This window comes from Populus euphratica, unplaced genomic scaffold, assembly GCF_000495115.2.
Source record: "Populus euphratica unplaced genomic scaffold, PopEup_1.0 scaffold93.1, whole genome shotgun sequence".
Taxonomy (NCBI): Eukaryota; Viridiplantae; Streptophyta; class Magnoliopsida; order Malpighiales; family Salicaceae; genus Populus; species Populus euphratica.
The window spans coordinates 1,105,696-1,128,961 of NW_011499873.1; the positions used below are offsets into that span (position 1 = coordinate 1,105,696).

A 23,266-nucleotide genomic window follows, 5' to 3' on the forward strand; every position below is an offset into this window, starting at 1 on the left:
GCAGTCAATTCAAATTTAAATTCAGTATTAACAAATCAGTTGTAGTCGACTCAAGTTTTATTAAGATTTTTAATTTAATAGGCTAATTAATAATTATAAAAAAAATATGGAGAACAAGGATTTTGAAAATTAAAAATTTTGAATAAAAGAACTGGTTGGAAAAACATAAATATTGAGAATTTTTTTTATATATATATACGTAACCTATTAAACCTCTACGTGGTTGCATTGTCACAGCAACGTAACTACTTTTGAACCTTGCCAAATTTTTATTTAACATGCGTTAATTTATAAAAAAAAAAAAAAAAAAACTCTTTGGGATCTGTTATTAATTTTAATTTTAATTTTTATTATTATTATTTTCTTATCTCTTGAACCTTGCCCGTTCTCTTTTTTCCGAAACCTTTCCCCGCACACTCGATGTTAGATTGAAAAATGTGACTTAACTGGTGCAACGGATTGAAAAAGAAAGAAAAGGGAACACTAGGACCTGGCAACTCTACAAGGAACCTAACTTGACGTGGTAGAACTTAAACCTTCAGGAAGAAGAGACCAAACTCGAGAAGGAACCTAATCATTTGCTTTTCATTCGGCAAGGAAGTCGGTGCATTGATTTCCTTCCCTTGACATATGAGTCAGGCTACAGCTCCAGCTGCATTTAAGAGCAACTATGAAATTCTCGACAAGAGCATGAGAAGAATTGCCAGCATCCTTAATCAGATAAGTGCTTCAAAAGAGTCAGTCGTCACTGTCACTTGATCGCGATCCAAGGACCAAATCAATTCCAAACCAAGACGAATGGCTTGTAGCTCAGCTTCCATATTAGTTTTCCGACCGATCAAACCATGAAGCCATTGATCCTCTTCATCCCGGATTAATCCACCCATGCCACCTTGACAAACCTTTACTGGAGCAAGAAAAAATGTTGAAGTTTTGATTCATGGGGGACATTACTTCAAAATAGGAGTCATGGACGTCTAAATCTATGTTAATGGTCTTAATGAACAGAACAGGAAAGGGAGTGCACAAGCAGGGTGGTATTGCTGTTTCTAAGATTAATCGAACTCTACTCTTCTACGACCATGGACCCAGGTCCATTCATTAAGACAATGGACACAACAAATAAACCAGGAGAAGTGTGTTCTAAATGCCTCTTGTGTTTATCTTCAAATCAATCCGCCAACAATACTCTTGATGTACTGCAGCACTGGCCATGGCCATTCCAGTCAGAATATCAGGACAGTTGCAGCACGGGTATCAGGACACTTCCAATATATTTCTCCATAAATTGTAATTTATATCTCAATTTCCCACTATAAACATGAAACTGCAACCTGCTGGATTGTCACTTCAAAATAACCAATTAACCACAGATGTCACACAAATAGCCACAAAAAGAGAGAAATTGCAAGAAAAAATACAGGTCCAGGAATTTTTTTCATTGCAGACATATAGCATAAAGCATCTATGATAATTCCAGCTGCACAGACAATCTATATATACGGTATTGTATCTGTACCTACGTAGTTAATGTAATATCGGTAAGGATGAATGCAAGTTGATGGTATCAATCTAATCCAAATAACCAGCCATGATCAAGTAAAGAATAGGAATTAGAGCCAAACCATAAAAGATAGAAGTGTAGATCCTGGACAACCTGCAGAGTATGGATAGCAATTTTCTGTCTAAACGTGGACGTGTCATGAGAAAAAGGAAGCCGTTTGTACTGCAATTCTGCAAATGAGATCTACTATCCAGGGCAAAATTCACTGAATACAGGCAACCTATTCTTTGTAGCCGGACCATAAGGAACGCTGTGAATATAGGCATTTACTTCTTCCCTTGATATGCCTTTGTCAGTCTGATGTGGCAAAGCAATATCAATGCCATCATCCTGTGGTGACCAGTAGTCAGAGCAGACGGTGGTAGTGATATCCATTCTAGAGTCTTCAGATTTAACGCTCGCAGTTGGGATTTTGTTGCTATGGTCTGGCCTGATAGAGATATAGGTTCTGCCAAATTCATCAGGTGTGGAGATTAAGGTGGTACTATTCTTGCTGGATTTTTCAGATGTGATGATGGTGGGGCGGATGCTGGTATATTCCGGTATGGCAGGGGAGGCTGCTTGTTTTGCTGCAACTGCTGCACTTGTCATAGCAGAAGGAAGAAAGCGGCACTTTTGGACATAAGGGCTTGATCTAGGACTAGCAGCATGTGACTTGCAAGCATGTACCTGTGCAATACCAAATAAACAAGCACAGTGGCTGTATTAACCGTTGATTTCTTCCAAATTCAGTACGAAGGTACTCTATAACTGAAATTCAAGGCATTATAATTACCAATTCTTTGTTCTTGATGGAGAAACCAGATGGATGAAACTCATCATTTCCATGTGCGAACTGCATTTAACAAATATTCTTATCAATTGACCAGAGAACTAGAAGAGCAGTGATTGCATCACAGCGAATGACAATTGTACACAATCAACATAATAGATTTAAAAGAGAGAGCAGCAATAATCTAGAATCTCGCGGGAGTGCTAGTGTAGGGTTCCAGTATGACTAATAGTGCATGGCCAAAAAATAGTCGCTGGTATGTCATGACCAGCCAACCATGGGCAGGGTTAGCAGGCAAACCGAATAAAAAATCTTTCCAGTCATAGCCGGGCAATTCCAGTTTAAGGTGAAGGCATTTTAAGACTCCCTAAGCAGCAGCAGCTAGCAATTGAAAGGGTACTAAGCAGCAGCTAGCAACTCATGACCTCAACATTTTGGAACCCACACATAACCCGCAAATCTCTCTCAGGATCCAACAGAAAATAATTTAAACATCTAGTTTCTTTAGTTTTCATACCGTTGTTCATGAGCAAATTCGTCTCCTTACCAAAAGAAGAGGTGTATTTTCAGGTACAAGTTTCCATGAGCCAGATTTAGAATGCTATAAGAAGCTAGACGAGTTTTAGTATAAACTTGAACATTTCATTCCAAACTTCCTTCGCTGAAAATCAAGCGGTCCTTCCTAAACTGATAAAGAGAGTGCGTGAGAAAGAGACCTGACAATTGGAGGCATAGCGGCAGTGTCCCAGATCCTCCCAAGCTCTGCGAAGTTCCTTCTTGTACACGCTCTTTCCCGAAGAAGAAGAGGAAGAATTGGATGATGATCCACTTCCGACTAGCGACGAAACCAGAACTCCATCCATCACTAGAACTTCGTCTTCATCCACCATCGGTGTCTTCATATTCTCAAGCGGCGATAACGGCGATCTGGAACTCCCGCTGCTTCTGCGCTGGTAATTGCGAGAGAATCTGTCGCCGCCTGGTGATTTCATTGGAGATCCGACGCCGCCGCGCAAGTATGCCACCAGTATGGAGTCTTTGTTTACTGCCTTATTTAGCGATTCCATCTGCAATTGGAGACTGTTACGTTAGTTTTTTCTTTCTCTTTTCTTTTCCAGGTTCAGGAATTTAAACTCTCCCGCCTAAAATTATATGAAAAGAGCCGTTCTTAAATCAAATAAACCTGTGGCCAATAGGTGGGTATGAATTCACATGGGATTTGTTATTGTGATGGAAGGTAATTTATAAAAGTTTTTTTTTATTTTAATTTAAATTATTAAAAAACATTTAAAAAAATATCAATTTGATACTTTTTAAAATGCTCTTAAATACAAGTAAAAATACAATATCAAACAGTTAGTTTTAGGGGTGAGCAAAAAAACTGAGAAACCGATTAAACCGAGAAAATTGGAAAAAAATAACTGAAAAAACCAAATTGAAAAAAAAAACCGATTAAAATTTTGAAAAAACAGACCGGTTCGGTTCGGTTTCGGTTTTATAACCAAAAAACCACACCGAAACCAAAAAAAACCGGAAAAAACTAGACAAAACCAAGCCAAAACCGAGCCAAACCAGAAAAACAAAACCAAATCAGTTTAAACTGGTTTTTTCCCTAAAAAACAAACCGAAACCGGTCGGTTTGACCCGGTTTTGGTTCGATTTCAGTTTTTTTAAAAAAAAAAAAAAATTTCCCAGTTTGGTTATTTTTTTTTATAAAAATCAAACCGAATCGAAAATAATCACCCCTAATTAGTTTCACAAAAGATATAAGTTGTATTTTATCTATTATTTATTTATTTATTTATTAAATAGATATCCACTTAAACTTGATTAATATTTCCCTTGTCCTCAAACACATTTAAATTATTTAATTAATTTTAGTCATTTTTATAATTTAAAATAAGAAATATAATTGAAAAATATTTTTAATAAGAGATTAGATTGTAATTAATAAATATATGAAAATCAAAACTTTTTACAATAAAGAATAATTTGTAAAGAAAATGAAATTTAGATATTAAAATAATTTTTTCAAAAAATTCAGAAACTAAAGGAACATTTCAAAAAATTTCATTCTTCTTCTACATGTACCCCACTGAACCCATGTCCATTTAACTCAGGATGTGTTCACGTCAATCCATTACTGACCTGTATAAATTTTGTATTGGCATTTTTATGGCCATTGCCTTTTTAAAATAAAAGGGTATTAATGGCCCGATGGATACGAGTAGTTTTTGTCTATCGTATTTGGCGCGAGATTTCAGGTGCTTGTACACATACTGCGTATGGCAGCAGGGGGGAACATGGAAATTGTTTGGAGCGTGTGTGTGCGTGCGTGCGTGTTTGGAGAGGAAATTTCTCGTGTTTGTGGGGCCCAACTGCTCCACCACAATCCAAGAGAGGGGCGTTCCGATATTCCTTCGTTGCGTGGGAAAAAGATTTTATGGCCAGCGAAATCCTAATTGTCACCGGTAAATTTTTAACTCTAATAGCTTTGCTTTGTACCTATAGTTTTTATATTTTATATTGTGCATAATTATAATTGTATTTTAAACATTAATTTTATAAAAAATAAAATAAAATACATTTTATTTATTTTTACATGAAGAAATTCATCTCATGCGAGTTTTAATTAAATACGTACTTTTTTAAATCACGGTTAAATATTATTTCTACTTTTTTTTTTTTAAATCACAATCACAGCTAAACACGCCCGTGTACATCTCCTGGTTGTGGGATCCTTCAAGCGACCTGGGCTTGGTGGTATAGGCTGGGACTCTTTTATGTAAATCTTTAGTTTCTCTTCTGCTCTGGGCATTTGGGCTCGTCCAACTACCACCGGATAGAATATATTAAAATCATCATTGGGCTCATTTGTTTTATATAAAATAACTTGTTTTGAAAAAATAGTTTGCATAACAAAGATTTAATAAAATATATATTTTATTTTTTTATTGTCTAGTTGTCTTGATGAAAATCACTTGGGAATTAATTTTCGGTATATTTGTTAAAAATACATGTTGAAAAAAATATGTCATTAATGGTGTAGTGTATAATTCATTAAGGTAATGTTTGGAAATGAGTTCCAATAATTGTTTGGAAAAAAAAATTAATATATATTTTGATTGTTTTAATGTGATAATTTTAAAAATAATTTTTGAAAAATATTATTTTAATATATTTATAAATAAAAATTATTTTAAAAAAACAATTGTTATCGCAATATTATTTAATAAGATTAATATTGTAAAACATTTTCATCTTTTAGGAATCTTTTAGGAATCGAAAGTTGTTTTTTCATTATTTTGATATTTTCTTTTATTTTATTGCAAAATATTTTATGAGTGTCAGGTCTTCTTAAGTAAACCAACGAGGAAAAATATTTTATTAAAGTATATTTTAAGTGGAACAAACTTAGCTAAAAATTAAAAAAAAAATTCTCACAAGATCCTCGAGCCTGCCATGGATGATTTTCTTTTTTGACTAAATCTAAGAGATAAACTTAAAAATAATTCTTAGCAAAAACGAAGGATGTTTATGTATCCAGAAAGGTTTGGTTAACGACTATCCAAAGACAGCGATTTTAAAAACATGAAATGCAACACTTAGCATTTGACATAACTGGGATTTTTAATTTAAATAATTATTCATTATTTTGCATGCCAAGTTTCCAAATATTATAACATCGGGAACAACGTTTTCTATTCCTCAATATTCTCAGTTTACATGGTGTTATAGTTCGAAGGTCCCTTCACTCTCTTGATCGTGAACCAAACTTGGCTAATATTTTTTATTTTATTTTAGAAATGTAGCCAGTAATATTTGATAAATGCAAATAAGTGAATCAATTATCAAAGTCTAACTAGTCAAAGAATGTTAAAGGTGTTGTAATAATTATTTTTTAAAATATTTTTATTTAAAAGTATATTAAAATATTTTATTTTATTTTTAAAAAATTATTTTTTATATCAGATATATCAAAATAAAATAATATTTTAAAAAAAATCAAATTTTGCTGACTTTCATCTAGAATGGAATACTAAATGGGCTTAATTAAATCCATCGCAGAGGACTTGAGATTGGTTTGATAGATGGCGTTAAACTGCGAGTTGGTTCAACGGGCCTTGACACCCTTTCTACTTACCAAACCAACCAGAAATAATAACCACACGCGCAGGTGGGTCGCGTGGAACATAGAGATAATACCTTGTACAAACCAGCAAGAAAATTAACAGAAATTCCTTACCTACATATCTGAAAAGAAACCGAATTATAGTTTTTTAAGTGGGGTTCACTCGGATGCCTCCAAATCTCAAAAGCAAACTGCAGAATTACCGATTAGCCCCCATTCAACTTCAGTCCAAAAGGAGCTAAAAGTACATGCTACAAAAGAAAAACAATTACCCATCTGTTTGAGTTAATTAGTTTTTCATTCAACAGTTATCTCCCATAATAACGACATGGATTAAAAACAAATAGATAATTTGATAAAAAAGTCTAATAAAAATTATTAATGGAATGAAATTGGGAAAATGGGAAAAACTGATAACACATACTAATTAAATAAATATTTAACGTGTGAATAATTTTAAATCATACAAACACATTGATAACTTTTTTGTTAAATGAAAAAACCCTTCTCAATCATACCAATAAAAAAAATCAAAGAAGAATGAAATATGCTTATAAAATCTAGGCATGGCAAGTCAATTTATAACCTATAAAAAATTGATCTAACTCGAATTTTATTTTAAATGAAAATAATTTTATTTTAAAAAATAGATTAATTTTCTGATATATAAGTTCACCTTACCTAATCAATCCACAATTCGAATCAGACAAAGGTCGTAAATTATAATTATGAAATGGAGCGTCATGGGAAGGACAAATTAGTCCAACAAGAGCTTCGTATGCGACTCGAGGATCGAGAAATCTGGCTTCTGTATGCTCCTCTATCCAACACACATGCCTTCCTCTCTTTGCTCTCTCTCTGCTGTTTCAAAAAGAAAACACTCCTTTTCTACTCTCTCTCTCTCACGCATATTTTCTGTTCTTGGACATTAGAGAAAAGTAGAGTCACAAACCCTAAAACCCTGCAACCAACGACTAATTCTCCCAGTACGGAGTCAAAATTCAGTCTTTTGCATCAAATCCTAACTCCCACTCTCAATGTACATAAATTCCCTTCGGGCTTAGATTTTAGAGGGTAGCAGCATAAGCAGAGCAATCCAATCACCTCAAACCAAATCACATTCTCTTCCGGTACCAATCCAGAGCTAGAAAACTTCTTCCTTTTGTGATTCGAGACTCCCCTTCACCTCTAACCCCAAAACCAGGAAAAACTTGTCACCTGAACCTTTTTTCATAAACCTTACGATTTTTTTCTCTTTAAAAAAGAAGACTTTGCTGTTGCCCATTTCATCATTTCCGCTCTACAATCCTCTTCTCTGGGTGAAAATTTTGAAAAGCAGAGCAAACACCTAAAACCCCAAGATGCCAAGCTCAAAACCCGTAACCTTTATCTTGATTTTCATCAATGCAGTAGCTTTAGTGACCTCCAAATCCACCATTGAGCCTTGCACCAACTCAGATTCCTGCAATGCTCTTCTTGCCTACACGCTATACACAGACCTCAAAGTCTCAGAAGTGGCCTCCCTCTTCCAAATTGACCCAATAGCTCTCCTCACAACCAATGCCATCGACATCGCTTACCCAGATGTCGAAAACCACATCCTCCCTTCACAACTCTTCCTCAAAATCCCCATCACGTGCTCATGTGTTGATGGAATCCGCAAATCCGTCTCGACTCACTACAAAACAAGGCCTTCAGATACATTATCTTCCATTGCAGACTCAATCTATGCAGGCTTGGTTTCTGCGGACCAGATAAAGGAGGCGAATTCCATTGACGATCCTTCAGTGCTTGATGTTGGGCAGAGCCTTGTTGTTCCTTTGCCTTGTACTTGTTTTAATGGGACGGACAATTCGTTGCCTGCTATTTATTTGTCTTATGTTGTCAAGGAGGTGGATACGCTGGCTGCCATTGCCGCCCGTTACGAAACTACACTTACTGATTTGATGAATGTTAATGCTATGGGGAGTGCTGCAATTAAGGCTGGTGATATTCTTGCTGTGCCATTGCCAGGTAACATATACCGGGGCTTAGTAAATAGAGTTATGTGTTATTGTCATTTCCTTTGTGGGTTTTATTCGGAGGTGATTATTTTGTTTGCATGTGTTAGCTAATCTAGTGATCTTGTAGATATTTCTGTTGGATTTCAATGAATTCTTCTAAAATGTAGTTACATCAGCTTATTTTGAATCCATTTGGTTACTGTGGTAAAAGAAAATGCGCGATGTCATAAGGGCACTGCTTTTTTTTTTTCTCTTCAATTTGTGTCCAAATTCACAGCTGCATTTGTTTTCAATAATAGTTTCTTTTATAAGTGATAGTATTGTTCATGTCAATAACATGGATAAGGAGTGTTACTTTATTTTTTGCGTTGCAGCTTGTGCTTCCAAGTTTCCAAGATATGCTTCTGATTTTGGTTTGATTGTGCCAAATGGGAGTTACGCTATCTCTGCAAGTCACTGTGTCCAATGCAGTTGTGGACCTGGAAACCTCAAGTAATTGAACACTTTGCTCACTGCCTTCCGTTTCATTGACTTTACTGTTTATATTCTTGATCTGCAACTGGCCTTTTCACCTTATACGGTATGGTGCTAATTTGCTTTGTGGTGGGTGTCGCTGTAGTTTGTACTGCATGCCTGCTTCATTGGCAGTTTCTTGTTCGAGCATGCAATGTAGGAATAGCAATCTCATGCTTGGGAATGTTACGGTGCAGCAGAGTAGTGCTGGGTGTAATGTAACTTCTTGCAGCTATGGTGGATATGTCAATGGCACTATTATGACCACGTATGCTACTCTTCTTACTTGTGCTAATGCTTTAGTAGTTTCTCAAGCATATTCCTTGCGTGGTGTCATTGCTTCCTGATGGCTGAACCCTTTTGGTTTTCTTATTTATCTCCATGCAGGCTGTCAACATATCTCCAACCTCGATGTCCAGGTAAAAGTTTGATAAATGATATTCATTTATGGGAAATTGAAATTGATCACTCTTGGGGGCATGAGATTCTTTTGGGATATGGAACATTAAATATTTTTGGTAAAATGTTATTTTTCTTTTAAGTGACTGGTTGGATGTTAAGTAACTGGCTGCTCTATTTTTCCTTTAATCCAAATGGGATTGCTTTGTGTTTGATGATGTGATATTGAGCATACATCTTAACGAGTCAAAATGTGGATCTTTATACAGGTATCATTAGTATTTTTCCTGGAAAAACATCTTAGCAATTCTAGATGAATTCTCTTAGCACAGTACCGCTTACTGGCCAGATGTTCTAATCCATCAACATGATGAGCACAACTTTGAGACTTGAGATGTAAAAAAGTCGGAATTCAACAAATTTGCTATTTTATTGTGTTGTGTTGTCAATTGAATCAATCCACAAAGTTTTATTCTGCTATTCATTTTTTGGTACTCTTAACCTGGTTTGGCTTTATGTTAAAAAATATTGTAGGGCCACAACAATTTCCTCCTCTGGTAGTACCACCCACCACGGTGATCAAGGATTCAACTTTTGCTCCAGCACCTGCACCTCAGTCAGATGGTTCTAGTACACCAACACCCACACCCAAGACCGAAGTTGTGCCAGCAACTGGATCGCTTCCTGGATTACCTCCAGCAAGTGGCCCAGTTGGAAGTATTTCTTCTTCTTTCTCAGTCAATCCATCAGCCACTCTTATGATCGCAGCTGTGCTACTTTTGTTTGCCATGAACTGCCTGTCTTGATGGCTTCGGTCGGTGTGGTTTGCCTGTCTAGGATCGCAATTCTATGTTGTATGTAACCTTGTTAATTTTTATTTCTACCACATGAACTGCTTTATGGATGCGGGAAAACGTGAACTGTCTCTGTGCCTGGCTGGTATTTTTCTTCTACTCATTCGCTGTATTATGTACTGCAAGTCGAGGCATGGGCAGTTCTTTTGCGACTCATTCTTTGCTTAAAGTATCCAGAGCTCTATGGTATTTCCCTCGTTATGCACTTTACATCACAGTTCTGTTCGATCATGTTAATGAAAACCCTTAAAATTTATTTAGAGTTCTCAAGCTTGGTTGCAGTAAAATTTATGGTTAGTATTTTTAGCCTCCTAAAAGTTCACGTTTATTTTTCATAAAAAACATATAGCATATAGATAAATTTAAAATAATGTTAAACATTAAGAAAATATGATAAAAAAAAAAAACTTCACGAGCGCTCATGAGTTTTTGGATTAGCGGGAACTATAAAGCCGATTGATTCTATTATAAGATAATGGTCTAATAATTTGTGTATTTTTAGATTTTTTTTTATTATATTTTATTGATGATTAGCATTATTCATAAATAAATCTATTATAAAACATTGCTGATAACTCTTCAGAACTTAAAAACCTAGCTGGCAGGGAAACCAGTTAAAAATCCAGAATGACTTCCAGAGAAGACATTGTCAGCTTTGTTTCATGCATCAAAATATTGTATAATGTATTGATTTACCACCCTCGATACTAAGAAAAATCATTGAAACCAATTAAAAAAAATGATGGAACAAGGTAGCCCGGACTTGTAAACGAGTTGGCAGAAAAATTTAAAGAAAAGGGGATTTTAATCCACCTCTACTCGAAAAAACATTATTCACAATAATTGTTTTTTTTTTAATTTATATTTTTTTAATTATATCTTTAATATTATGTTTATTGAAAATTAAATTTTATAATTTTTTTAATTAATTTTTCATGAGGTTATTTCAATTTCAAGACCTGAACCGTGAGTTTGACGGGATGAATCAAGTTTTTTTTTTCTTACTATTTTTTTTTTAATTCATCATTTAATATTGAATTGATTGAAAATTAAGCTTTGTGATTTATTTTTTCCTACAAGGTTATCCCCGATGAATTGGGTTACGAGTTTAGTTGATTAATCTAAATTAACTCAAATTGTTTTTTATATTTTTTTTAATTGAATATTTTTTTCAAATTTTATCTTTCAGTACTTGGATGATTGAGAATTAGACTTTCTTATTTGTTTTAAATTTTTTTATTAGAAAATCTCAATTTCATAATTAAGTTGCGAGTTTGATAGGTTGACTCATAACACTTTTTATTTTTTTTTAATTTAATCTTTCAATGTTAAAATTATTAGAAATTAAAATTTATAATATATTTTGATTTATTTTCTATGTGTTATTATGGTGTCATTAACTTACATGCAGTTTGACAGGTTAACCTAAATTAATCAAATATATTTTTGTCCTAATATTTATACATAAAAAATATCATATTGAACATTTATATTAAGTCAAGTTATGTTTTTAATGGCAATCCAAATTATTTTTGAATTTATCAAGTCAAATAAATTATATTAAATTAATTCTGACATAATTTAATTTTTCTTACTAAAAAAATATTAAAAACAACTAAATATAACCGTACAGAAAGATCTAGTTTCATCCTATAAGGAGATGGATTCCTTGATGGGGTCAAACCTTATAGAATCCCCCTCGTGACTTATGAAACAGTAAAGGTAAAGGGGGCCTAGAGAATAGAGAAGACCCATTCTACCGAAAAAAGAGACGGTTTCCATCTGGTTAAATGAGAATACATTAATTTAAAATATTGTCTGCTTCTTCTTCTTCTTTTTGGTTAAATTGACGTTGGTTAAGAAATGGCATCACCTATTAATGATGTGTTTATTTCCGTGGTTTACTGTGTGTTTAAAAAAATTCTAAGTTTTTTTAATTAATTCATTTTTATATATTTTTGAATCTTTTTAATATGTTAATATTAAAAATAAATTTTAAAAATAATAAAATATTATTTCAATATATTTTTAAATAAAAATTACTTTAAAAAACAATTATTATTATAATAACAGACACTACCCAAATTTAACTTCATTTCCAAATACTCCATTATCCCTAGCTTGTTAGCACTAACTATAAGATCATGAAATTTTCCATAATTATACATGTGAAAATTTAGGTAATTTTTTTTAAAAAACGCATCCACATAAACCATATATAGAACTCATTCCTAGTCCAAATAATTAAAATGGCATAATAAAAATTTAATTTTATCTCAAATAATATCCATGTAACTAGATTAAATTCAACATGTTAATGACTAAATTAAATCCATCCTAATATTTAAATTCTTTCATTTCATGACTTTAACAATTCAAATAAAATACCCTAAGGCATAACAAAAAGAACAAAATAAAATTTACAATTATATTTCTTTTTAAAATTACATGTTAATGCTATCATAATTACATGTATCAATCTTATATAAAAAAATCAGATATCAAATCTATCAAGCCTTATAAGGTGATGCCAAACCTAAAACTTAATTTAATATTAAATTAAATTAATTGTATAACAAATAAAATGTCAACATAACAAATATCATTTTAACCAAACTATTATTTTCAATTAAAATTAAGTTATCAAATTACCTAATTTGTTTCCTTGGTGAACAAGGAGAGTTCTTTCGACCCAACATTAGTTAGCAACCTCTAATTCAGGTTCCAGCACTTATTGTCCAGACCACATGTTCCTAAAAACTAAGGAATTCATTCATCCAATCACCTAGAATAGGGTACCAATCTCATTACAGAGGACAAACAAGTTAACTCAATCTAGAACAAGACATCAATCCCATTACATAGAGCAAACAAGTTATTTCAGCCCAAAATAGGACACTAGTCTTATCACACGTAACAAATTAGTTATTCAACATAAATTCCATCATATAGGGCAAACTGATTAACTCAACTCATTACAAGGCACCAATCTTATCACACCGGGTAAACTAGTCATTTCCCACTAGTTCCATTACATATAACAAATTGATCAATACACAAACAAAATAATTATACAACTAAAAAGTACAAGAAATTCATCTAACATGTATTTTAACAATTCTAAATAGAGTTTAAATAAAAAGATATCAAGAATTTACTTGAAGTTTGGGCACAATATGCAAGATCATGTCTTGATATCCCTTTGATAACCTCTCTCGTATCAATAATCCACCATTAATTTATAACACAATAACTTATCTTTCAAGTATAATTTATTTCATTAAATTAACCATCTTGATTAATTTTCTTGATTTAAATAAATTATATTTTTTAAAAAATAGTTAATCTTCTCATAAACACATGTCAATAATTAATCTAACATGATTTCTACACACAACAAACCACAATTAAAATTCAGTAAGCAAAATCCATAATTTTCACCTTATTTGCCTGAAACATCCAAAACAAAATATAAAAGCAAGAATCTTCTTTGAAAATTCTTTCAATTAATATATATATATATATATATATATCACCATTTAAATTTCTCAACAACAATACTACATTAATAAATAAATATCAAGTTTATCAACTAATTGTTCCTCCAAAAATTCCTATCTTGACCGAATAGATTAATATAAGTGAGGGGTATATTTTCTTTTCTTTTTTTCACAATTAACCCATTGTCTAATTATTAATTGGTTATGCTAACACATTACAACCAAGATTCCATGATAACAATTCCTTCCTTTATTTATTTATTTTCACATGCCAAAATCTTAAAGAAATAAAAGGATAAATTTTCTCTTTTTAATTTACTAAATTAACTCATTACTCAATCCATTCACATGAATTTAAACATCATTAAACCACCTAAATTCAAATTCAAGCCTTGATTCTCAAAACTTCAACTTAATTCACACAAAAAAAAACCTTAACATGACATAAAAGAAATTGTCACATAATTCATTAAATTAAAACTTGACCCATTGTTTATTCATGTACCATACAACATTCAATCATAATTTCAACAATCTAAACATCCTATCATGAAAAAAACATCATACTTTCATCCCTACTAAAAATCTCAAAACATCACAATACATTCAAACATAACAAATTAAATTATTACTATATTTTTACACATTCAAACAATCATCAATTCATTCGTTAATATTTTCACCAAGCGTCGCTCAACATTTACAACTTATTAATAGATTTAAAAAAGCATAACAAATAAAAATTGCACAATCAATAATCATGAAGGGCTTACCACCTTATAATCCAAATAAAAAATGATGAATTTGAATGATGGAGTAACGATACACAAAAATGGAGTTGAAATAGTAGCCCAAATAGTAACTTAGATGAGTTACTAGAGTACATATACATAAAACTTGTTCAAAAATAATAACTCCAAACGGAATAAAATAAATTGAACTGAAATTAGTAGCGTTTTGTTTACAATAAGTTAACATCTTTTTACAGTATTTGTTTTTATTCAGATTCAAGAGGACATATAGGTGCGTCACATATCCCAATCTCGGTATGATCTAACAGTGGAAGAAGAAGAAAATATCTGGCTATGCTAACTGTCTTATATAATGTTTTTCTAGAAAATTTTGGATGGAAAAAATAAAGGCGGCGGAGCAGGCCGCTTCTTTTTGTGTTTTTCTCTAGCTTGTTACTTTTTTCTCTAGAAACCCCCACTTACCTTTTTTTTCTTCATTTAACTTGAATTTTTTCAACTTTTAATCCTATTCAATTTCACCCCTCACATGATACTCCCGCCATATAAGATTTTGGCCAAGATTTTATGACAGCTACCAAAACCATCTCAATAAATAAAAAATTTAGCGGGGTTTTACGCCAACAATCTTCCATGAAATAAATGAAAGAATGGTTTATATAAGCGTGTGTAAAATTAAGACTAAACCACTCATTACAAAATTTAAATTTTTTGAATAAAATCTAAACTCAACTATTAATTTTTATATAATATCATAGTTAGAACCATCAATTCCATATAAAAAGTTGAAAGATTCCACATAAGAAGTTGAAAGAATAAACCACTCATCACAAAGGTTAAGTCTTCTGAATGAATTCAATTCAACTATCAAATTCTGCGAAGTTAAATCACATGAAAACCGCAATACAATCCTCTATTCCCCTACTAAATTAAAGTTCTATTTTCCCGCAAATTGCCTGCACACACAATTGGAACTCGTATGTTTAAGCAAAAGAAATTGATCCTTCAATCACTGTAACTTAACAGAAAGCCAAAGTTATTTACAAATATTTACAGTTATAGAAGCGAGGAAGATAAAAGGTAAAGAATCATGGTGTTTTTCATTTTGCACACAGCTGAGACACTCGAAGGTCCCAAAAAATCCACATCAATTACAATTCACTTTGCTCATTCAGATTGGAACGGCCATCTTTAGAGAGCCTTTAGAACAACTTTGCTGGTAGTGTGAATGCCCTTTGCAGCAAGCCTCAATACAGATCGACTCTGATACAACCTGCATCCAGAAAATGTGTCAGAAGCAAAACAGAATTTGACAAGAAGCGGCTCGAATCCCCTACTAATTCTAAACAAATGTGATTTGGGAGGCCATCCACAAAGCTTCTGGTAGATCTTAGTATTTTAATCTCTTCCTAATTAGGTTAAAACATCATGTATTTAGGTGGATTAGCATCTATAATGCAGACCCCGGTCAGTATGAGACATTTCAAGCCTATCCCAGGGGCAGAATAAAGGTTCATCCACTTCAATTACCCAACTAATTTTTTTCAACCAATCAAATAAGGAATATATTTAACTTAACCCAGAAATGATAGCAGGAAAAAAAGATTGCAAACTAAGATATTACTAAATTATGAAATACTCACCCTGCCAAAGCAAGCCCCCAGGTTCCCAGGGTATAAAACATGGTCCCAGCATGCCAGATATCAAACACCTTTTCCAATTTGCTCACACCACCCAAAGCTTTTGCCAGAGCTGCAAGTTGCCAACCTCATGAAATTGAGTAACACTTAATTCATAAGAAACTCACATTCCTTCACTATTTATTACGCAGAAAGGGAACATATCCAAGAAGATTTGATATGCTAATCACCGGATTCAGAACATGGTTTGCTATTTCAAACACATTTGAATATCACCATAACAAAGAACAAAACACGTAAAAACATAGATTCATAGCACTAGTATACTTCATTGAAGCATAAATTAAGAAAGTAGGTGGCTCTACTGAAGTCCTTGCACGAATAGCTAATCAATAGGCGAGGAAAAGAATGAATTGGAGAGAAATAAAAGTAAAAGTCAAGTTTTCTCAACACTGGGTTGGTACTTATCTCAAAATAGCTATACGCACAAAATCAGGTTTTTGGCTTAAAAATCAGAAGCACAAAAACATTCAAAGTCCCATTACAACTTACTTTTCTGCAGCGCCTCTGGCGTCAATTTCTGCAGTTACAACACAGGAAATCATGTTACATAAATTATATCAAGCATCAAACATTATCAATCCATCTTAACAAGCACAGTTAAAAATCACCTGTGCCTTCGGGTTTGCTACAAGGCATTTAGCCATGAAGTAAGCAACCCCATCCACCACATTTTCCTCAGTAATAACCACATAGTTCTCATCATCAATGCCACTCCGCTCTTCAGTATTGCTAGGAACCATGTCTTCAGTTACCCAAACCCACCGACTAGGTTCTTTGTTATCAACACTGATTAGAACCTCAACTAATTGCATATCATCCCCTTACAAAAAAATCAAACCCAAATGAACACCAAAGAAACTACCATGCTATAAAGCTAAAATCGACAACCATGTAAGAAATTGACAAACCTGTAGCCTCTTTAAAAGGGAACTGAATGCCAGTTTCATTAACTGAAGCCTGCTGGAGGGATTTAAGTTTAGTCAAGAAATTCTCAGAATCCACAGTAGCTACTAGATGGCTGTACAGCTGCAATTTTTCGAATAACAACAAAGACCCGTAAAATTTAGCACAGATTCCATAATAAAGTTTTTAAATTTAACAAAAAAAGAACTTTTCTAATAAACAACGCTTGTTATGGATGCCAGATAAATGGCACCAGATTCTCGCATAGAAGGGAAACTGCATACGTGAGTAGGGCACTCGTGTAATAAGCAAGGGGATTCAGCTAGATTTTGGAGTAGTTTCAAATTTTGCTCGAGCAAATTCCTCAAACGCTTATTCTCCGATCTTAAAGACTCCAGTTTTTCATCCACTGGTTTATTTTTGGTGTCGTTGACCGGTTCATGCTGGTGATTTTCGTGGAGGTGGTGGTGCTGGGTGAATTCCATCGCTTTCCATGCCACGTCAGCCACCTCGATGACCGTCTTCGCTACCTCTACAGCGCCGTGGCCTCCCATGGGAACTTTTTTTTGGACAGATTTCTTTCTGATGTTGAAAGATAGAGCTAAACTTGTTTTTCCGTATGATTTGCGTGTCCCAGAATCAAGCTTGGTTTTGATGGTCCTAACCTGGGGAGGGAGGATAGGATTCTTTCTTTTCTTTTCTTTCTCGATCGCTGTGGGTAAATATTGTTATTTTCAGATTTGCGCCTCTAATTTCTCAGTTCTATTCCGGACCCTCTGCCGATCCAAACTTTCACGCTATCTTTGTCTTGGTTATGTGTTTGACTTGAAATTTTTTTTTATAAAGGATATTTTTTCAAATTTAATGCAGTTTAAAACAGGGTATTATTATGTAAATAACAGACACTTAGTTGCATTAGAAAGAGTATCTTTAGAATAGTGGTACTGTGGCTGTTTAAAATATTATATATATATATATATATATTATTAAAATTACTTGGTACTGTGGCTGTTTAAAATATTATATATATATAAATTATTAAAATTACTTTTTTTATTTTTAAAAATTACTTTTATCTGAAAATATAAAAAAATTATTTTAAATAAAAAATATTCAAAAAATTTTAAAACACCGAACACACCTAAGAACTCTAAAAAGCATAACAAAATTCTAAACACGATAAAACTATTCTTTATTATAATAAAATTACTTTTTTTACCTTAAAAAAAAAAAGTTGTCTTCGAGTCAAGTTAAAGGTAATCCAATCTTTTTATTTTAATTTATTGGTCATTAAAAACTTAACTGGGTACATGCATTTTTTCAAAGTTTTCAAAACAATAAAATAATAAAATTACTTCTAAGATAAAATAATAAAAATTAATGATTAATGGTGTTTTTTTCTTTTTAATTTTGAAAAAAAATAGTAAAGAACCATTTTTACTATTAGAATCAATAAAAAATAAGTCATTTGTTAAAGAGCTTTTGGTCTTTCCTCAATGATATTTTTATTGGTTCAAAAACAATAAAAAATACTTTGATCTATTTTGAATGATTAAATAATATTGAATTTAAAAAGCTATTGTTGTATGCGATGTCTCCTAATAATTAAAATTATTATTTCACTGTGTTATTGGAAGCACATCTCTAACTTCGATTTGTTTATCAAGTTCGTATGGTGATATTCAAACGAGAACTATTGTTTGATCTTTGCAAAATTCTATGTTGATAATATATTGTGTTCACGGGTCTTGGGTTAGGCTAGGAAGTTAAGAGGGTGTTTGAATAGGAAGTAGCTTTTGCTTTTTAGAGGAAAAAACATATTTTTATAGCTTTTAGAAGTGTAGTGTGTGCTTAAAAGGTATTGTACCTTTGACAAAAAGCCACCACGACCTCCAAGCCAAACACACCTAAGTCTATTTGAGTGGGAGCCTTCGTGTTTTGGACAAACCTAGAGAGTCTAATCCATGCAACCGGGTTAAGCCTTTTAATGCTTAAGGCCATGTTTGGCAAAGCTAAAATTTATTAAAGAAAAAATGTATTTTTGAGTTGTTGAGTATTTTTAGCAAAAATTTTCTTAAAGTGAATTTTAAGCCGGTGTTTTTTTAGCTAAAAATATATTTGATAAATACGCTCTGATACTTTTCTTGTGGCCTTATTTTTTTATTTTTCTTTGTGTTTTATCAAACACAACTTTAATTTAATTTTAATTAATTTTTATATTTTTTATTACTATTTTGCAATTAATTTTGGACTCCTTTTTTTTACCATTTTACCCTTTATATTTAATATTTAAAATTATGAACTTATACATAAAATATTTTCATAGTATTAAATAACCTATTTTTAAAAAATAAAAAATAGATTTTATGTTTTGAATTGCATATGGACAAAATCTAATTATTCATAATGTTTGTAAAATAAAAAAAAAATATTTTCTTCATTTTCTTTCAAGAAAAATCAATTAATGAATTTTATAACTAGTCTGTAAAAATTTATTAGAATTTGGCCTTAATTTTAAAAACACTTAAAAAAACTTGACATTTAAAAATTATAAACTTATATATATAACATGTATTCCCAATATCAAAAAAAATAAAAAATAATAATAAAATATTATTTGATTTTAGAATCGCAAGTTTAACCTATAAAATAATGACCCATCTTATTGAGGTGGATCCATTTTAACTAATAAACAAACTAATTGATAATGAAACATAATGAGACCTTAGAAATAATTGGACAAATAGACAATATAATTTATCTTAAATATGATGTATTAAGGGTTATATTATTTTTCTTATACATAATCAGTTCCTTCACCTAAATTTTAAAGATTAGTCAGGGTTTCTATTGATCAAATAACTAAATGACGAATCAAAACCTTTTAAAACATGTAAGGATAAGAATTACATGTTCCTTTTGCACCCAGAATTAATAAAAAACGATGATCATTGCAAGGCTGTATATATATGACAATTTTAATTGCTATTTTTTAATTTTAAATTATTTTATATAATTGATTTTTTTTTCTTATTTCATTCCCTGACATTTGATTGGCTAGTGATTGAATTTCGTGATTTTTTAATGTACGGTGTTTTTGATCTAATGATCAAAATCACAGGTATAAAAAGTTAATGCAGGTCAACATCATATTTTTTTTTTTTGGAGTTTCTTTTTTGATTTCATTGTCCAACAATATTTTTTTTTAAAAAAGTTAGCTTGTGATTTTCTTCATTTTTTCCTAGCAAGTTCTTGTAATTTCATAACTTGAGCCGTAAATGTCAAAAGATGAAGCTAGAAAAAAAATTATTTAAAAAAAATAAAAAACCAAAGTTAACTAAAATTAATTCAACTAACTCTCGACCTAAAATACAAGATTAAGACAATCCTGAACAAAGAAAAGCAGAAAAAAATCATGAAATTTAAGGCCTAATAACCTAATCTTGAATGATAAAAAAAATTAATTTTTTTGAAAAAAAATATAAAAATGATCAAAGTTAAAATAGGTTAATCTTCAAAACTAGTGACTCGAGTAGTGAGACCAAAATTACTCTACAGAAAACAAACATGAAAAAATCATGAAATAAAACCTCTAACAATAAAATAAAAATAAAAACATAATAAATAACAGTCAAAATAACAAAAACAAAAAATGATATAAAAACTAAATGAAAGAAAACAACGAAGACTAAATTAAAAAATAAAGAAAATAATAAAAATAACAATTAAAAGAATAAAAATTAAACTAAATAAAAAAATTAGATAAAATAAAATATCGGGTAGTGAAATTGAAAAAATAAACCATGAAAGGGATACAAAATAAAAAAGTACAAATCAAAAGAACAAGGATAAAATTAAATATATAAAATTTATTGGTCATTAAAAACTTGACTGGGTATATGCATTTTTTCAAAGTTTTCAAAACAATAAAATAATAAAATTACTTCTGAGATAAAATAATAAAAATTAATGATTAATAGTGTTTTTTTCTTTTTAATTTTGAAAAAAAATAGTAAAGAAACATTTTTACTATTAGAATCAATAAAAAATAAGTCATTTGTTAAAGAGTCTTTTGGCCTTTTGACAATGATATTTTTATTGATTCAAAAACAATAAAAAATACTTTGATCTATTTTGAATGATTAAATAATATTGAATTTAAAAAGCTATTGTTGTGTGCGATGTCTCCTAATAATTAAAATTATTATTTCACTGTGTTATTGGAAGCACATCTCTAACTTCGATTTGTTTATCAAGTTCGTATGGTGATATTCAAATGAGAACTATTGTTTGGTCTTTACAAAATTCTATGTTGATAATATATTGTGTTCACGGGTCTTGGGTTAGGCTAGGAAGTTAAGTCTATTTGAGTGGGAGCCTTCATGTTTTGGACAAACCTAGAGAGTCTAATCCATGCAACCGGGTTAAGCCTTTTAATGCTTGAGGCCATGTTTGGCAAAGCTAAAATTTATTAAAGAAAAAATGTATTTTTGAGTTGTTGAGTATTTTGAGCAAAACTTTTCTTAAAGTGAATTTTAAGCCGGTGTTTTTTTAGCTAAAAATATATTTGATAAACACGTTCTGATACCTTTCTTGTAGCCTTATTTTTTTTATTTTTTTTTGTGTTTTATCAAACACAACTTTAATTTAATTTTAATTAATTTTTATATTTTTTATTACTATTTTGCAATTAATTTTGGACTCTCTTTTTTTTACCATTTTACCCTTTTATATTTAATATTTAAAATTGTGAACTTATACATAAAATATTTTCATAGTATCAAATAACCTATTTTAAAAAAATAAAAAATAGATTTTATGTTTTAAATTGCGTATGGACAAAGTCTAATTATTCATAATGTTTGTAAAATAAAAAAAATATTTTCTTCATTTTCTTTTAAGAAAAATCAATTAATGAATTTTATAACTAGTATGTAGAAATCTATTAGAATTTGGCCTTAATTTTAAAGACACTTAAAAAAACTTGACATTTAAAAATTATAAATTTGTATATATAACATATATTTCCAATATAAAAAAAAAATAAAAAAAAAACATAATAAAATATCATTTGATTTTAGAATCGCAGGTTTAACCTATAAAATAATGACCCATCTTATTGAGGTGGATCCATTTTAACCGACAAACAAACTAGTTGATAATAAAACATAACAAGACCTTATAAATAATTGGACAAATAGATATTATAGTTTATCTTAAGTATGATGTATTAAGGGTTATATTGTTTTTCTTGTACATAACTAGTCTCTTTACCTGAATTTTAAAGATTAGTTAGGGTTTCTATTAATCAAATTACTAGATGACGAATCAAAACCTTTTAAAACATGTAAGGATAAGAATTACATGTTCCTTTTGCACCTAGAACTAATAAAAAACGATGATCATTACAAGGCTGCATATATATAACAATTTTAATTGCTATTTTTTAATTTTAAATTATTTTATATAATTGAAATTTTTTTTCTTATTTCATTCCCTAGCATTTGATTAGCTGGTGATTGAATTTCGTAATTTTTTCATATACGGTGTTTCTGATCTAATGATCAAAGTCACGGCTATAAAAAGTCAATGCAGGTCAACATCATATTTTATTTTTTTGGAGTTTCTTTTATGATTTCATTGTTCAACAATATTTTTTTTTAAAAAAAATTAGCTTGTGATTTTCTTCATTTTTTCCTAGCAAGTTCTTGTGATTTCATAACTTGAGCCGCAAATGTCAAAAGATGAAGCTGGAAAAAAAATTATTTAAAAAAAATAAAAAATCAAAGTTAACTAAAATTAATTCAACTAACTCTCGACCTAGAATACAAAGATTAAGACAATCCTGAACAAATGAAAAGCAGAAAAAAATCATGAAGTTTAAGGCCTAATAACCTAATTTTGAATGATAAAAAAAATTATTTTTTTTGAAAAAAAATATAAAAAGGATCAAAGTTAAAATAGGTTAATCTTCAAAACTAGTGGCTCGAGTAGTGAGACCAAATTTACTTTATAGAAGGCAAATATAAAAAATCATGAAATAAAACCTCTAACAATAAAATAAAAATAAAAACACAATAAATAACAATCAAAATAATAAAAATAAAAAATAATATAAAAACTAAATGAAAGAAAACAATGAAGACTAAATTAAAAAAATAAAAAAAATAATAA

At 30.9% G+C, this 23,266-nt stretch overlaps 3 protein-coding genes across 3 annotated transcripts; 1 reads left to right on the forward strand and 2 right to left on the reverse strand.

The window, feature by feature from the left end:
* Nucleotides 1-1,431: 1,431 nt before the first annotated feature.
* On the reverse strand, nt 1,432-3,497 carry LOC105127815 (zinc finger protein zfs1-like). Its single transcript, XM_011029256.1, has 3 exons — nt 3,053-3,497; nt 2,340-2,399; nt 1,432-2,233 (listed from the first exon to the last, which is right to left on the reverse strand). The coding sequence occupies exons 1-3, from the start codon at nt 3,401-3,403 to the stop codon at nt 1,751-1,753; spliced, it is 894 nt and encodes a 297-aa protein (XP_011027558.1). The 5' UTR covers nt 3,404-3,497; the 3' UTR covers nt 1,432-1,750.
* Nucleotides 3,498-7,265: 3,768 nt separating this feature from the next.
* On the forward strand, nt 7,266-10,447 carry LOC105127816 (lysM domain-containing GPI-anchored protein 1). The gene is made up of 5 exons (XM_011029257.1): nt 7,266-8,481; nt 8,846-8,963; nt 9,091-9,252; nt 9,372-9,403; nt 9,918-10,447. Exons 1-5 carry the CDS (start codon nt 7,830-7,832, stop codon nt 10,187-10,189), a joined length of 1,236 nt encoding a protein of 411 aa, XP_011027559.1. The 5' UTR covers nt 7,266-7,829; the 3' UTR covers nt 10,190-10,447.
* Nucleotides 10,448-15,466: 5,019 nt separating this feature from the next.
* Nucleotides 15,467-17,939, reverse strand: LOC105127820 (uncharacterized). Its single transcript, XM_011029261.1, has 6 exons — nt 17,377-17,939; nt 17,098-17,215; nt 16,798-17,009; nt 16,679-16,706; nt 16,130-16,238; nt 15,467-15,759 (listed from the first exon to the last, which is right to left on the reverse strand). Exons 1-6 carry the CDS (start codon nt 17,644-17,646, stop codon nt 15,678-15,680), a joined length of 819 nt encoding a protein of 272 aa, XP_011027563.1. The 5' UTR covers nt 17,647-17,939; the 3' UTR covers nt 15,467-15,677.
* Nucleotides 17,940-23,266: the final 5,327 nt, after the last annotated feature.